Source organism: Apteryx mantelli, chromosome 2 (genome assembly GCF_036417845.1).
Source record: "Apteryx mantelli isolate bAptMan1 chromosome 2, bAptMan1.hap1, whole genome shotgun sequence".
Lineage (NCBI taxonomy): Eukaryota > Metazoa > Chordata > Aves > Apterygiformes > Apterygidae > Apteryx > Apteryx mantelli.
Window position 1 is genome coordinate 14,707,179 of NC_089979.1, and position 17,419 is coordinate 14,724,597.

The 17,419-nt window shown below is 40.8% G+C and overlaps 1 protein-coding gene across 2 annotated transcripts in view; it reads left to right on the forward strand.

The window, feature by feature from the left end:
* The window catches only part of ENPP2 (ectonucleotide pyrophosphatase/phosphodiesterase 2), a 57,776-nt gene extending 45,963 nt beyond the window's left edge, over positions 1-11,813 (forward strand). For both annotated transcript variants that reach the window (XM_067292273.1, XM_013956825.2), the window contains exons 20-25: positions 442-578; positions 1,058-1,193; positions 2,629-2,706; positions 5,280-5,412; positions 6,107-6,263; positions 11,202-11,813. In XM_067292273.1, coding sequence (XP_067148374.1) covers positions 442-578; positions 1,058-1,193; positions 2,629-2,706; positions 5,280-5,412; positions 6,107-6,263; positions 11,202-11,372 — 812 coding nt within the window. In that variant the 3' untranslated portion in view covers positions 11,373-11,813. The remainder of the gene's footprint in view (positions 1-441; positions 579-1,057; positions 1,194-2,628; positions 2,707-5,279; positions 5,413-6,106; positions 6,264-11,201) is intronic.
* Positions 11,814-17,419: the final 5,606 nt, after the last annotated feature.

The following is a 17,419-nucleotide window of genomic DNA, read 5'->3' on the forward strand; positions in this document are numbered from 1 at the left end:
GGAGTGATAAGATAGGGTCTGGCTTAAAGCTACAAAAAAAGTATTTTTCACTTTATGTGCAGCTGAAATGTGGATACAAAGACCGTTCTGGAGTCTCCTGTGTTTGGAGAAATTGCCTCTTTCCATGCTCTGAGCCATTTCCATGCTCTCAGTCATTTCTAAGTAAACATTTATGACCCCGACAAGCTTTCAAATGCAGAAGGCGACATGTAATCTCAAAGTGGGTTGTAAGCCTGGAAAGGGGTTCCCCACCAAAAATATGTAAAAATTACTGCTTTCTCTATTATAAGGTTTCCTTAGCAGTTGTTAAGGGCCAGGATCCCATTGAGGATTGCTGTAAAATCAGCATGTGTTTGAAGGCCAACTGTGGGTTTTTTTTTTTTTTTTCCATGTTTAAGGTGTTCATTGGTAAGTTTAAATGTAATTTCTTCTGATTTGTAGAGAGGCATCTTCTATATGGGCGCCCTGCAGTACTGTATCGCACAAAATACAATATCTTGCATCACCATGACTTTGAAAGTGGCTACAGCGAAACATTCCTGATGCCTCTCTGGACATCCTACACTATTTCCAAACAGGTCAGTGCTCTCTCTGCTCTTGGAAATTGCTTGAAAAATGCTGGTAAAGTCTGTTTCATAGCTCTATTCCTGAGGTTTAAAAATTCCTCTTCCCCAAATAGACTTCTCTGCCAGAAATGATGCTGAATACTATTGAAAATAACAACAAATTCTTTATTTCCTTCAGAAGATAACAGTTTTTAAGACAGAGGACCTGTTTTCATTTCATTTCCTATTTTCATTTCCTTTCTAAGTTTTTCTCAGTGGGAATTTGTTTTCCCAGGAGAATTAGCTTCTACATTTGGATAGTGTCTAATGGTGATTTCTGCTACCTAAAGTAAGGGCTCGGCTGTACAGCTGTGGTGGGTTACTTCATTCTGTACAAGGCCTTCCATCTAATCTGTTGGTTATATGAAATTGTTTTGCTTAAATAACTCCCTTTTAGATATAAATGCAGGAACTGCCTTTCTTGTGATTTCAATGCATGTCTTTCAATGCAGGCTGAGGTATCTGGTGTCCCTGAGCACCTAAGCAGCTGCGTGAGGCCTGACCTGCGCATTTCTCCAGGAAACAGTCAGAGCTGTGCAGCCTACAGAGGCGACAAACAATTATCCTATGGGTTCCTGTTCCCTCCTCGTAAGTTTATGTGGAAAGTCTGCAGAATTTAAAGTTATTTCTGCAGCAGTGTCAAACATAGGGATGGGGTGGATATACGGTTCTTACTGCACTTGCACAGGACCAAAGGCTTAATACCATGAGCTGGCATTGCATCTGGGTGGGTGGAGGGGATGAGAGCAAAGGAAGGTGGCACAACTGTGGCCTCTCCCCTCCGCAGGACTGGAGAGAGATTTCAAACCAGTGTCTAGCTTCCTGCACAGAAATGGTTGCAGTGTCCCCTTTGAGCTAAAAAACAATAAAAAGAGGATTTTCATGGAGTAGGAACATTTAAACAAGAAGAGAGTCATCAAAACCTGGCCCTTTGATCCCATAGATGAAGGCTGAAAGTTGAAGGTAGACAGAGTGATGAAGACTATAACGTTTCCATAGCTGTCACTAATGGCAGTAACCCAGCCAGCGACCTTCCAATGGTCAGTCTTTAAATCAAGTCCGTGTGCTGTAGCACAGACCAAGGTGACGGAGCATGGTATTCCCTGGCCGTGGTAATGCACAAAACTGTATCGCTATCACAGTGCTCCCCTCTGGACTCTAAATCTGCAAGTAAGGACACAAAGCTGGGGTCTCTGTAATCAGGAGTGTGTATGCAGTAGTAGGGATGAAGGGAGAAATCCTTGGCTACTAGTATTTGATATTTCTTCTTTGAAGTTGGTGCATGGATACCAGTTTATACCAGCTGAGAATCTAGCCAAAGTTTTTAATTTTGGGTTCTAACAGCAGAGAGATAAATGTACATCTAATTTATAAATCCATATTGGACTGTTGCATACTGTAAAAAAGTTCTGTCATCATATCAAAACAATGCTAGTAGCAAACCTATGTAAATGAGCGTCCCAAATTCTCCTAGTGCGGTTACCTTTGTTCAGTCTTGGGGCAAACTGTAGCTGTGGTCTTCTGGGATTAGTAAGTGTTCAAAGGACACAACTGGAGCGTCTCGCAGTTGTGAGCTGCTTTGCTCTGCCTTCCTCGCTCAGTGACTGAAATACTTCAAAGAACAGATCTGAGATATGGAATTACTGGTGCAGGAGGCTTGCTTGGAACGAGAGGATAATCTGGCAGTCTTTGCCCTGGAAACTGCGTGCCTATTTTGCAAAAGCATGCAAAGCAACTCTCTGACTTTGGAGACTATAAAAATAGATGAGCTATAAAAATATTTTGAAATGGTTGACAGTTGAAGCAAAGGTAAAATCCCTACATTCCACATCCAGCTGTCACATTAAAGTAAGAATAAATTTTATGCATATAATGTGTACTTCTGAATAAAGATTTCAGATCTCTGTTTAGAAGACACTATTCCTTTTGATTGCTGCTGAAAGTTGTTTTTTGAAAACATTTTTGTGTTCCTTGAATTTTTGATACTTCAATTTGTAATATTTTTCTGTTTTATTGTTTTCAGAATTAAGTTCCTCTGCAGAAGCAAAATATGATGCCTTTCTAATAACAAATGTCATTCCAATGTATCCTGCCTTCAAAAGTAAGTGACATTTCCATGGTGTTTCTTCTCTTTCCCAAACTTATTGTAATTTTTTTTAATGTTATGGCTGTTAAACTATGGTATGAATTGATGGGAGTTTAGAACATAAATTTCAGTTAGGTGCAGCCAGCAGATAATGTGTGTGGGAATCTGTATAAATTTGGATATGGGCAGGCAAACTGCCACAAGGAGAGTTTAAGCTAACGATATTTTCCTCAGATCTGGACTAAGATAGGAGCACAGACATGGTGAGTAACTGTAGCTCAGCAGCTGTGCTTCGTGCCATAGTAATTCAGTTTGTACAAGACAATTCAAATTTTCTTGTTTGTCCCCCAAGTTAGTGCAGCATATGCTCAAGCAACATGTTTTACTTTTCAACTGGAGCAGCCTGGGAGTGTGCACATAGCCTGTGTTGTTGTAGTTCAGAGTCAAGTGGCGACTCGATTATTTTTAATTTTCTACTGTATCCTTAGAGGTGGACCAAACATGTTTATTACCTATAAAGAAAAAGGAAGAGGAAACCAATTTATGGAAAAATGAAGAGTGATCTAAAACCAGCTGAAGCTTTCAGGGCTCTATGAATAGTGTATTAACATTACTTTTGTCTGCACATCCCTTTTTTTCTCTAGCTTTGCCAAGAGGTAGGAAACCCATCAGACTATTCTGGTGGCATTTTTGGCTTGGCAGGACCTGGGAAACCTTGGAAGAATCTCAATAGCCTCTTCTTGTGAGAATTACAGTTCAGATTTTAGACCAGGGAGGTTTGGATAAACATCAAAGCATATGGGAGGCTTTTTCTTTTTAACCAAAAAAAGTGTTTTTAACCAAAATCCTCTAAGTAGGAACAAGTGGTGATGTTTGCTGGAAATTTGAGCAAAAGCATGTAACTGATTACAGAGTGCAAAATTATTGGGGAATTCCCACTCTGAAACCACTATTTATAAAAATGCTTTTTATGCTAATACTAATCTAAGCAAACTAGCTGAGATGCTAATCACTGGAGAGCAACCAACCATAAGCAGCTCATTTTGTCCTGTGGTGTTCCGCTTTATCAGCAGGGAGCGAAGGATTCCCTAAAAGTAAATGTTGGAACTAATATAATTCCTGAGGAATTATGAACTACTACAGGTGTGCAGGTTGCAATGCAGAGAGCTGAGACCATTCATTATATGGAAGTTTTCACAGCTGAGGGAATATAAGGTGGCAGTTTTATGCTACACTGGCTTTGGTGGCAGTGCTGGCTGCACAAGCCCTCTCTCCTGCTTTTTTAATTTAATTTTATTTTATTTTGCTGTCCCCCTTCAGGCAATAATTCTGTATGCATCCTTTCAGTAGTGAGTCTGGCTTAAGCACTTATACTTTCCAGGAACTGCAAGATCTTGCCCCTGTGCTGGCTCCCAGTTGCACCGACATTGCTGTCTATACACCTGTGCTGGGAATGCAGATGGGAAACTGCATTTCAGTTGGAAAATCAGAAAAAATGCTTTTCTTGTTGGGTTATTTTTATTGTTAAGGCTGATGCATTGGTGGAGTGAGCAGCCAGAGGAGTGGAACTGCCAGCTGGTTACCGCAGCTGCGGTTCTTGTTAGACCACTGCTTGTGGGGTCCTCTTCACAAACTTGAGCAATGAGTTCATATGGCACTGAATAGTCTTAAGAAAAAAAGAAAAAGTGCACTGGGGAAGGGAGGGGAATTGCTTAAACTGGCATTGCCATCAGTGCTGGGGTACCATGGAATTACATCTGAGCTGGCGAACCGAAGGTTAAACTTTTACAAGTTTGAGATGCTTTGTTTAGACAAGCTTCTGTTAATATATATATATAAAAAAAAGGGGAGGCAAAAAATTATGTAACTGGGGATCCCGTTTCTGTACCCTGAACTTGTTAAGGTTGAGGAGAGTGTGGTGGGATTGTGTCTTGCTCTTTCTAAAAGTTGTGGTTAAAATTCCTCTCTAGGCGAGACATCTACTGAAATGCCATACCATAATTTGGTCATACCAGGCTGCACCTAATTTAAAAGTTAGACATTTTGTATCCAAGAAGAATTTAACTGAAAGAATGTGACCTTCATACTGGCCTTTCTTTTAAAATGGTTGGTTTTTGCTTTTAATCATGGTATTATTTCCTGTTTAGAAGGAAAAAAAAATAGCATCAGTCCCTGAAACTAGATAAGAAAGACAAAGGAAGTGTTTATAAGGATATCAAAAGTGTATGTGTGTGAATAGCTGTTGCAACTGCTAGTGATGGAACAGCAAGCTCTCTGTGTAGTATCTATCACAATGCCAGCCTTAGAATGGTACTGTGCATTTCCTTTATCACTGGTTGGAAAAAAAAAATCAATAGAGAAGAAGTCTGAATAGGCTTTATTGGCCAAAACTGAATGAAACTGTAATAAATCTGTAATGCTTACTCTTTGATTTCTTCAACTGTAGGGTGAATGATGTCCACTGAATTTTTATCTTCATGCAGAAAAAGATTATTTATAAATTAGGCAGGTTTTGACTCATCCAAATCATGGTGTTTGCTTTTTTATTATTATTATTTATTTGTTTGTTTTTTTTGTTTTCCCTGCAGAGGTATGGAATTATTTCCAAAGAGTTTTGGTGAAGAGATATGCCACTGAACGAAATGGAATCAATGTTATAAGTGGACCAATCTTTGACTATGACTATGACGGTTTACATGATACACCTGACAAAATAAAACAGTAAGAGTTTAAACTGATTTGCTATTGCTTCACTTAATGATGCCTTTATCTTAAACAATTCAATATTTTCACATTAATTTTGGGGAGGAGATATAGAATACTAACTTGAACCATGATTGCTGGTGATTTTTGAAAGCAATAAAACCACTAGATAAGCTATGTGGATTTTCTGACTCTTTCAAAAAAGATTTTTCTTCATGACCCTTATAAGTAGGACAGTGAAAAAATACAGGAATGGCAATTCACTAGATAACTCTTCGCTTTGATTTTGAAATCAAGTGTTCATTCACCCTTAAGATGAAGCTAATTTATGTTTCAAAAAATCTCTTTTCTCTGATGTTCTCTAGAGCTTAAGAGTGAGCAGCTGGATATCAGAGCATATCATAGTGCTATTGAGTTAGATACTCAAACCTTTTGTTAATTCAATAGGGCTTTCTGCCTATACCCCTGAACTGAAGAAGCCTTTTAGAAATCAGCATGTGGTATTTCCATGGCACAGTATCAAAACATGAGCTAACTGAATGCTCATTTTAAGACTGAGTTTAATATTCAGACACATCTCGACAAAATACATGCATACCCTCATGTAGGGGAGGGAAGATCATATTGTTTGTGTAACCCCTTCTTCCAGATAGGTTAATACTCTGTGGGTAAATGTTTGCTTTATCTGTGATGATCTCCCTTTCCACCGCAGGTTTGTGGAAGGCAGTGCCATCCCTGTCCCAACTCATTACTACAGCATCATAACCAGCTGCTTAGACTTCACGCAGCCTGCTGACAAGTGCGATGGGCCACTCTCGGTTCTCTCCTACATACTCCCCCATCGGCCTGACAACGACGAGAGCTGCAATGTAAGTTCAGCGAGGTTCTGCTGCCTTATTGCAGCCCCATGATAAATATGACCATGGGATATGTGAAACCCAGTTACAGTTGAAAGGTGCTAGGCCTCACCGAAGTCTCGAATGAAACCACAGGGCAGCGACTCTGTTGTAAAGTGTCGTGTTCCACTCATTAGACAAAAGTGCTCTTTCATGATAAATGCGGCTATCAGAGAAAACGTAGAACTATTACTGCACAATAAAATTACCTGGAAGAGCTGACATGCAGTAAGTTGGCAGCACAGTAAGCAACTTGTTGGCTTGCATGTTTTGCCAGACTCTGTCAGTGTAACCTCAGAGCAGGCTGGGGGGAAAGGCTCTGTGCCTAGGATGTATCGTGGTGGCAGCAAGCCCAATGGTTTTTATCGAAGTCTATTTCCATATGCAGGTAGAATATAGTTGTTACAGTGTCCCTCTGCTGTCTTCTGAGGGTAGAGTGCAAACTCTTGCTGTTTCCAGGACATGTCTTGATTCAAGAGGGAATTTTGGGTTCTCTTTACCAGCAATCACAGAGATGAACAGATACCCTCCTGGTTCCATTTTCGTATTCCTTTAGGATGAAAAATCCTATAGCGTAAGAATCTTGGTGAAGTACAAAGGATTGGGTTTGGTCAGAGCTTTAGAAAGTAACACGAATATTCTATAGCTGATCATGCAGCAGGAGAGCTGGTACAGTCCCCACGGGTTACTGCGCTCTGCTAGGGCAGCAGTCATCACGGGCAGCTGTATTTCGCCTTGTCCTTCCGCCTGAACTTGTTCTCCCATTGCACGGCTGTGCGGGTTCCTGCACACAGACTTGTCACTATAGGCTGCCAGGAGTCTATTTCCTGACTGAACACATTAATGTTACGAATTTTGTATTGGCACAAAAAGTTAAAACTCCTTTTCCAGCTACAAGCAGAAATAGTCATTCTGTCTCTGTACACAATTCACCTGGAACAGTGTCTCTTTCTCATTCATCAAACATTGCTTTCAGGTCTCTCTTTTTAAAAAACAAACTTTTGGAGCAGTCCCCCTCTCTCTTGAAGAGGTCTGGCTTCCTCCTATTTAGACTCTTAACTGCTTTGGGAAAGATGTCTTCTATCTGAACGTTCAGAAGATCCTACGTATATTTCATTGTGTTTTTTCTCTGGATGGCTTTCCTGCTGGACCTTTGAATCAAGGTCCAGTTGGTGATCTGGAAGTTACTAATCTGGCATTTGTTAGTGCCTGTGCCTTCATATCTCTTCTCATATGTGATTTTGTGACATTTTGTGACAAAATCTTTTTTTTTTTTTTCCCCCTACATTGTGCTCTAACTGGTAGGTGTCATTGTCCTCTTAAACAGCTGAAATCTTTTTCATGAAATGCTCAGAATAATGGCCTTTTTCCTCTTTGATCTTTTACATTCCAGCCTGGGTTTCTTTTCTGTGTAAGTTGTGCTACATATGGTATATGTATTTACAGTTCTGTGTGCAATGTTAGCGCTACTGCGCAGTCATTAATAGATATTACCCTGTGATTGACATAGCAAAGAGCCACTACAAAAATGTTTAAATGTAGCTTTTAAATCAAAATATAGTTAGGCAAAATTTTGACACTCATGTGTGCTGTCAGTCTTACTCTTGCACATGGTATTGCATCTGGCTTGTTCAAAGAAGTGACTGTGTAAAACCTCAAATGCTTCATGGATGAAACGCTTGGGATAATATGAGAATTTTCCTTTAACCTCTCCATAGCTTTCTTTTAAGATCTGCAGGAATATTAGCTTTCCCTCTCTGCTCTTGTTGCACACACTTTCTCTCTCTTTATATGGCCGTTGGAGAACACCGCTACTCTTCTCATTAGAATTTGTCTCGTTTCCAAACTGTGTTTATTCATGGTGAGGTTATACTCATTTCTTCTTGTGTCAACATTTTTCTATGGCTTTCTATGACTTCACTGGGCTTCTTTGGGTTTTACCCCTCCTGATGATTTATGATTATACTCTAGGTATATACCTCTCTCTATTCACAGGAGACTCAGGCTCTTTTTTACTCCTCTTGTAAGAGAGGATGAGCATTTTAGTAGCCTTTCTATGCATTTGTTCCAGCCTGAATTTCTTTTGGGACATGAATGAGATAAAATATTCTAGCTGAGATCTCAAAATGAAAATAGTATTCTTTTCACTGGACCTGCCTCTTCTGATACTTTCTAGTATTTGCTTTTTCCACAGCCATATTATAATGGTGGCTCACTTATTTATCCTGTGATAAATAAGCACACCCAGGTTCTTCTCCTCTGTCTGCTGTCTCACCTGAGGAGCTCCCACACAGCTTACCAGAAGTTCTCAGCATCAAAGATGAAAACCCAATTTCATACTATATTGATGGTTCCAACCCTCAAGGCGTCCGGATCTTCCAGTATGACATTCCAGTCTTCCTCTGCATTGACAGGAGCTCCCAACTGCTTTTTGCTAGCACGCTTAATGACCTTGGCACAAAAAGCACTTGTGGAAATATTAAATAAAATCAGTTCCAAGACTAAAGCTGGAGGAACTCTGCTAGAAACTCCTCCAGGCCACTGTTTTCCCTTTCAGCAGAATCTTTAAATACCTCTTTTAATAAGCCATTTCCTGATCCACCTGTTTACACTCTGCACATCTTCAGCTTTCCAACTAATAATTTCTCACATATACTTTGTTGATATCACAGAGATGGATATCACTGCAATTCTTTGGTCTAGAATATCTGGTATCTTTTCAAAGAAATCTTACATTACTCTCCTATTTTATTGCCTGTTTCTATTGAGCTCCATGTCTTCAGTTGTTTTTTCCTTCCAAGACTCACTAAAAGTCTTATTATTGAGTGCTGTTGAGGTCAGACTAATTGGCACAGATGGAGAAAATAGTATCATTTTAAATGTATACACTTAATCAGTTGTTTTGCAGTAATATAATACCATGTTAGTTGATCAATGTGTTTAAAAACCTTGTTGCTGGATCTAAGATTTCACAGGTTAGTTGTGGAATGGAGAAACTAAAACACAGATCAACTGACTGATTTTCTAGGGTTATGCAAAAGTTCTCTTGCTGTATTTGGTTTAAAACGCAGCTCACAGTCCTGTGATCTATTGATATAGTAGTTCTTTTGCAAACTTTTTTGAGTCATCCTTGTAGTTCAAAAGCTGAACTTTGTAGCAAGGGGACTTCCATCTGAGCTCTGTAAAATGCAGATTTCCTGTTTAAAAGGAAGGCTTGAAGACGAGAAAATCTCACAGTAATTACATTTACAGTAGTAACCTCATTTAGGCCCATCTGCAGACTAGCAACTCGATCACCAGACTGAATGCTGAGCAAGGGATTTCCTGCAGGTGTGTGCTGCCAAGCCGTGTTCCTGGAGCATGGGCAGGCTGAGCGGAAGGAGCAGAGCATGTTCCCTTTTTTTCCATCTTAATTTGCATCTCTCATTTCATATTTCAGATGTGGTTTTGGGCCTCAGGTTGCTATCGACATGGAGAGGAAAAGGCAAAATAGTTTTGGAGCTAAAAAGCTTCCTGTTTCAAAACAGATGGGTGCTGAATGGTCATGGACATATGCTTTAGAGCAGCTGGCTGTGCCCCAGTTGTCCTCTCTGTGCAAATGATCACACTCACCTTCCTGGCTTTTACAGAGAGACACACAGCCTGGTCTGTGGCACTTCCACTGCTTTGGGTAGTCTCTGTGGTTACTGAAGCTTAGTTTTTGTCTGTGAGAGGACCCCTTCACAGGAAGACCTTGCTGAGGCAGTTGAAAGGGGATTAATTCAGGAGTAAGCACAGAAATGAAAGAATTTTATCAGTAAGATTTCTGGGTCACATATGCCGTGTTTGGACGCCCTCAGCACAAATCTCCTTTCCCTAACGCGAGGCTTCCTGGCAGGGGTGCTAACGTGCTAGCCTGTGAGGCCGAAAGGGGGAAAGTCCTGTTTGCTCTGTGCTTTTCCCACGTCTGCTCCCAGCCTTGTAGTCGCAGGTGCTGGTTGTCCTGCTCCTGGGACACGTCACTGAGCTGATTTAACTCACTCAAACAGCCAAAAACTCCGCTGTTTTGCAGGGCTGGTTTTCTCATGAAAAAATGAGTTAAATTAGTTTGTGGATGTCTCTAACAGGCACAGAGCTGGCACAAGGCAAGCAACGGGCACAAGCAGCCAGGAGGAGGGGAGTGATAGGAAGCAGAGCAGGACCTGCCCCTTTTGGAGCTGTTGTGTTGGTTCTCTGTGTCCCTTGGACCAGTCCTCTAAGAGATATTGCATCCACGCAGCCCGAGTTGGACTGCAAATGACCCTGGGAAAATTGCCTTCTTGATTCTTTCATACGGGAAAACTTTTAGTCAAAGTATTTGTTCTATCAGTGAATAACTTGTATGTTATAATAACAGTGTTTTACAGGTACCACCAGAAACCTTAGCCTCATTATTGAAATTAATCATAATGATCTACTAATGGCAAAGAGTAAAGTTTAGAGGAGGTGCTGATCAGACGAGAATAATGCATGGGGGAGAGTTCAGTGTGGGTTTTGATAATACGGAATGACTGATAAATATGGAGCTCTTTCTGCGAGATAAAAATTATATAATGACCTATGGATCTTCTAAGAGCAGTATGCGTGCTTTTTTGAAACACCTGCAATGTTGAGTCAGCTTTCCACAGATGACTTTGGCCCCTGTCTCAGCCTATATCCTAAAATGGGTCCAAAAATAAAACTGTAGGGATGATCTTGCATCTGAAGCTTCAAACCTGTTTTCTGTGAACCCCTTTACCTTAGGCTTCCTTCATCTTAGGGAACCTTACCTTAGTTGTTCCTGAGTAGTGCTCAGAGATTGTTCAAATGGACCTAACTTTTAGAAAGGCTACATTTGCTTTTAGAGTTGCTTTTTGGCATGGCATGTTATAATGGTTTTTTTTCCCATTTCAGAGCTTGGAAGATGAATCAAAGTGGGTTGAAGATCTGCTTAAGATGCACACTGCGCGGGTGCGTGACATCGAACAGCTCACAAGCTTGGACTTCTTCCGAAAGACCAGTCGCAGCTACACAGAAATCCTCTCCCTAAAGACATACCTGCATACGTTTGAAAGTGAAATTTAGCTTTCTAACCTTACTCAGTGCATCCTTTTATCAACTGGTGTATATTTTTATATTGTTTTTATATTTATTAATTTGAAACCAGGACATTAAAAATATTAGTATTTTAATCCTGTATCAAATCTTAAATATTAAAACCTTTTGTCATTTGTTTTGTTTCTCTAATGTTTAATGTAGGTATGTTTTTTGGTTTATTTAGTAGCGCTTGTAATACTGCAGCTTGAGTCCTTAGTCCAAGCTTTTAAGTGGTGCTGCAGGATTTGATACATGCATCAAGGAAATAGTAATTTCCCATGCTCCTTTACCACATTTGTAGTCCTGTACTGTGTATCAAAATACTGAACATGTAAGAATACATTAATTTACTGTTAACTATATGACAGACATATTTAAACCCTATAGACAAATAGAATCTTAAATATAATAAACCACACATTCAGTTTTTTTAATGTCTTTTGATTTCCTTTCACAGGGACTCTGAGAGGGACTTGCTGGCAGCTGAGTGCTGCAGGCTCTTTCTTGCTCACAGGGCAGAGCCACCTTCCCCTTCTAATGAGTCTGGATTTGCTGGATGAGACTACTGACAAGAGCCCAGATGACTTGCCCTAATGCTTTGTAATGAGACCATGACACGGACACTCGTGGTGGTCATTAGTGGTTAGATTTTGCTATAGGGGCAGAGCTGGGAGAGGAGGTTGGTTGGCACTGTGGGGCAGCAGTTACCACCGGGAGAAGAAGGAGAGGGCCCTCCTAGCCTGATTTTCTGCTTCTCATTCTCCTGACCAGAATCTGCAGAGTTTCCCCCTAGATTTGGGATTGATTTGTTGTCCTAATGCCTGCCCTCATTCTCAAAGGAAGCCCCCTGGCTTGAGAGCACGTATATAACTTCTGGTACTGTAATTCCCATATAGCATGTGTGATTTATGACTGTCACCAAGTCAAGCCGGTCAAGTCTCCGTTGGCTACTTCTGTGGAGTCACCATCTCAGACTGTGACTTTGTAATCCTGACAAGCCCCACAGGGGACACCTATGGCACAGTCCTAGACTGATGGATATGACAGTGTTGTATACAGGTGTCTAGGCAATGGCTTTTATATAAGCCATACGGTGTGGAGCATGCAGCTGGAATTGTAAAGACCCGCATTAAGCATCAGTGAGCATAGTTGGTAGTTAGACCAGGTAAACGGTAGCTTATTGCTTAAATACTTGTTGAGGAATTTGGAGAAATATTGAAGTCTGAATCCAATGGTGGCACTATGAGAAAGTTGTTTGGGGTTACAGATTTCCTTCTGTCTGCCAAAGTGGTTTGTGTCCATTTTCTCTTTGAGGGCTGCACATGCAGGGGGGAAGCAAGAAGGGGTGGCAATCATCTCAGCCATGTACACATACAAGTTGTCAGGTCTCCTAAGTAAAATTAAACTTGGCACAATTTTAGCAACTCGCATCCCTTTAGAATACATCTAAGAGAAACTGCTAAACTGAAATTAATCATGTTAACACTGATGATAATGAATAATTCAGTTCTTCTGACCAATAGACAAAGTCTTATTATTCTACATGCTAAATTCTGCTTAAATTAAAGTGCACAAAACATGAGCACTTTAAAATCCTAAAAAAAAGTGTGGATGGAAATTCTATTAGCTACACAAAGCTTTGGGAAACATTCTATTCTTGCAACTTAAAATTTGTCTCTTGTGGTGTCTGGTAGCACAGAAATATTTCATTTTTCTGTAAGCTTTCAGCAGGGCTTCCTGCCATGATAAACTTTACATTCTTACATGTGCTACAAAGGGTATTTCCTCTGGATTTAAAACAGTCTTCAGTTAAGACCCAATTTCCCTGACACTGACTTCAGCAATGATATAATGTGGATGTTCATAAACTAAAGAAAAGACCACCACTGATGAATTGTTTTGACATTCATCTGTTGCTTTTTTCTGTTTGTCTCTAATGCAGTCTAGCAAATGATGTAATTCCTTTATTTTCTTCCCAAAGAAAGTGACATATATATAGCAAAGGAACACTTAAGCTCTGAAAGATAGACTCCTCTTCATGTATTCAGAGACATTTGCCAAGTTCCTGCTTTTGAAACACAGTTTTTGAAGATTGTTGGGAGAGATGGTTTAACTTTATCTCAGTTTCAGTAAAAAATCGTCATCTAGAAATTAGTGTGTAGCGAAATGTGATTTTTAAGTCAGTGGTTACTGTAATTTTCTTCTGTTCTGTTTACTTCTCTTAACTCCTTGGCCCCAAGCTGTTGTATGGTATTGTTGTTTTATTTTAGTGTGCTAGCAGAAGTTGCTGTGTGGGGAAAGTTTGTGGTGGCTTCTGTGAATTGGGTGTTCTTTTTTCCTGTTGAAAGCTGTCATATCCACAGAAAAGCTCCAGTGCGAAGCTAGAGCCTTGTAAATGCCTCTGAGCAACTCCAGGCCTTCTGCAGAAACAACAGACATTTTTAAGCAAACTCCAGATGAATGAGAAAGACTAAAGAAATATAATTGTTTAGACTGTGTTGTCTTGTGAAGGTTTTCTAGTATTCGCAGGGATGTTGTATGAGTAAAACTGAATACACATATTTAATAGACCAATCTTGCTGTGACCCTGGAGGCTGCTACGAAACAATCGTGCTGTACTCTCCAACCTCTCAGTGCTTTTTGTGCAAACAGCTGGTCAACTCATCCAGAGGTAATGAAGATTTCAGCAAATGAAAGCATGCAGTTTTTGAAGGACAGTTCCCCTCTGAAGTTGTCACTGGTTGCAGCAAAAGTGCATGAACTCTAAAAGCCTCACGGTCTCTCCAGTGAGGAGAGAGTTCAGGTCCTGACCTGAAAGGCACAGATTTATAGCAGGTAGAGCTACATTTGCATGATTGTTCCCTTCAATCCCACTTCCACTCCAAACATCTTTAATTAACTGTAAATTCATATTGCAGAGCTGTGCAGCTCAGCTGGGCTGCTCTCTGCAAGAGACGGGGGAGATATTGTTCGTGGTGCTAAGCAGCATGAGAAAAATCCTTTTCTTTTTCTGAAAACTGCATGCCGCCTACCCCCAGCAAAGCTGATGCACTTGTTCAGCCTGGTGTGGGAGGTGAACGCAAGTCAGGCTTTCCCAGGGCAGGGGAGAGTGTCGGTGCTGCCGACCTGCTGTGTTTGCCCAGCGCTGATTGGGTACAGGGCTCTTGAAATGTATATTGCGCTTATGGTCAGGGGTTTTATCCTGCTCTTTTAACATATAGAGACAAATGAAATCCCATAGCCTCCCTGGGAAGCAGCTGTTATCACCGTTTCACAAGGATGCAACTGAGGCACGGAGAGGTAGAATACGTTTAAGGACACGTGTGCAGTAAGCCCAGTAGTCAAGCTGGTCAAGCTCTCCTGTACTGGGATTGATATGTGGCATTTTTAAATCACTTTGGGTAGTGCTACCACTGCTGGAAGAGCACAGGGAAAATTCTGTAAAGCACAAAAGTCTGAGAATTATGAGGCTGAAATAAAATTTTATGTAGGACTATAGAAACAAAAATCTATTCCTGTGGGGACAGTAGATTATGCTAATTTTCTATCAGTCCAATCCAACAAAATGCTTGTGATAGGGCCTGCTTTCTTATCAAAGTCCTCCCCTGTTTCCAGAGGAATGCCATGCTCTATGTCCATCCATCCTAAATTTCTGGGTCTGTAGTCCCAGTCCAAATCAGTTTTGTGAATCTGATTTCCATCTCCCTTGCTGGAGCCCCGTACAATCACCGCACCTGACCTGAGATACCCAGCATATCTATGCTAATAAGAATATCCTCTGGTCAGGATAGACCTGTCAGCAAATGATTATTTCTGAATTAACTGTACATATTCCAAGTGTTTGAAATGTTTAAAGTTCAGCCTTTGTTCAAGACAGGAGGAAAAAGGCTTTTAAAACATTGTGGAAAAATACCTAATCTTGTTTCTTTGCACTTGTTGTGTAAATATAAGATAAGAGCAGTACTTCCAAGGTTACTGCAAACAGCCCATCACTACAGAGTACAAGCTAACATTTACTAAAATGTATGTTGACATAAAAAGCAGCATTGCTGCAGTTAACTGTGGTAAACAAAACCACAATTTTCTTTGACTTTACAAGACAAAAAGTTTGGGATGCAACCTATTCAAACATATGCCTTTCCAAAGAAAAATCTTTCCCATGCTGTAGCATCCACAGTATGTGCACAGTTGTTCTGAAGTCTTACCTCATCCCAATGTTTTCTAAATATGATAGGGAAAGGCAGATGGAGGTCACCTTGGTTTCACCTGCAGGTTTCACCATGGAGAGATCAGCAGGTAAAGAAGTTGGTAATAGTGGATTAGCACAGCTGTAACTGATTGACTTTACAACTGGAACTAACTAGAAAAGATGTTGGACTATTTGTGATCATAAACCCTCAACAGAAAAGGAGGAAATCATCTTCAGGGGATATTTTCCTGGGAAGGTTTCTGTTTCCTGGTTGTGTGCAGAAAGTAGGGAGTCATTTAAACTACTATAAGTGAAGGGCTCTGATCTATGAGAAGCTGGATGTGCGGGGAACAGGGGCTTCATAAACCTTCTTAGTAAATCTTCTCCAGTCCCTGGTCCTTTCTACCAGCATCCCCCAGACCTTCAAGCTGTTCAGCCTCTTCTCTGTCTCCTGAAGTGGGAACCTTCCTACCTTCCCCCTTTGTCACTAATATTTTTTTCTGGTCTCCCTGTTTTCTTCCAATTCTTAGCTGTTTGCCATCTCCAAATTGCTGCAGTGGTAGCCTGGCCAGTGCTATTTCTGTGCACATGTATATCTCTGCAGTGGGCACTGTTGCCAGCTCTCCTCTTTTTTCTTCCTCCTTAGATAGCTCTTAGCTCTGCAAGGCCTTACGCACTCCTCCTACAGAAGAAAGGATGTGGAAAATCCTGATATATCCCCAGTTTTTCCTCTAGTACAATTAAACCCCCAGAACCAGCTTTTGTAAGTGAAAACTCTCTTTAGAGTGTTTAACATGGTGACCTTTATCTACATGTGGCCTTACATGGAGGCTTTTAAAGTCATTGAGTCTAGGTCATCAAAGATCTGAGGTATTAACCAGAAAGTTTCTGAAAAGAACTTGACCAACTAGACCATTACTGACAATTAAGTAGATATCAATTTCCATTACTAATGTCAGCATCACCTCCTCCGGGACTGTGAAGCTTGGGCCAATCCAGCTATATCAGAGGGCAAGAACTGTCTCAGTTTTGATTCAGTGGGAATTGTGCAGACCTTTTCCTAGGCTTAACTGACCCTTTTTGTTTAACAGATTCTTTAGTATGTTGATGATGATTGTAATTTTACCAGCTGTCTTCTTGATGCATATTATCATTTTTACTTTTAGTCTTTTCTGTGTTTCTAGCTGTCTATTGGGACGTGCTTTGTGATGTGTGGAGCATGGTGTTCTGAGGGACTCTTCAGAGTCAACAGCAACTCACCCTCCTCTTCCTCCTCCATTGTATGACCACATGCACAGTTGTCCCCAGCTCTCTAACTTAGTCAGATGCTCCACTGTCATATGACTGCAAATGTCCCCCCATGTTCAAGAGCCCCTGGCTCATGGTCTGAAGTCTACTCCCAGCCCACCTCCGAGAGTCCTTGAGAAAAAGACAGTAGAAAGCAGGTCACGGACAGTGTGTTATCTTCTGGCAGGCAGTGCTTAATCCATGTGGGCTGCAGACTGGTCAGATGTTGATAGTCCTTTCCCACGAGAAAAAATGCAATCTCCAAACATTATTCACTAGCCAAAACTCCTTTGGCTTGGGAGGTGGTGGGTCCTCCTTACTGGTAATACCAGAAGAAATGTTGCTGTCTCAGAGACCTAACATCTGACATTATAATAAGGATTCTCTCATAGGAAGAGAGAAAAAGCGGAGGGCAGAAAAATAGTTCCTTTTGTTTCTCTCTGTTTTGTTGAAGAAGAAAGCCATTACACGTAGCATGCCCAGCTGGCCTAACAAAGATTCCAGTCCAACTCCATGGCTTTCATCTTCCATGTTTTGTGATCTATTTCTAGGCTTTCTC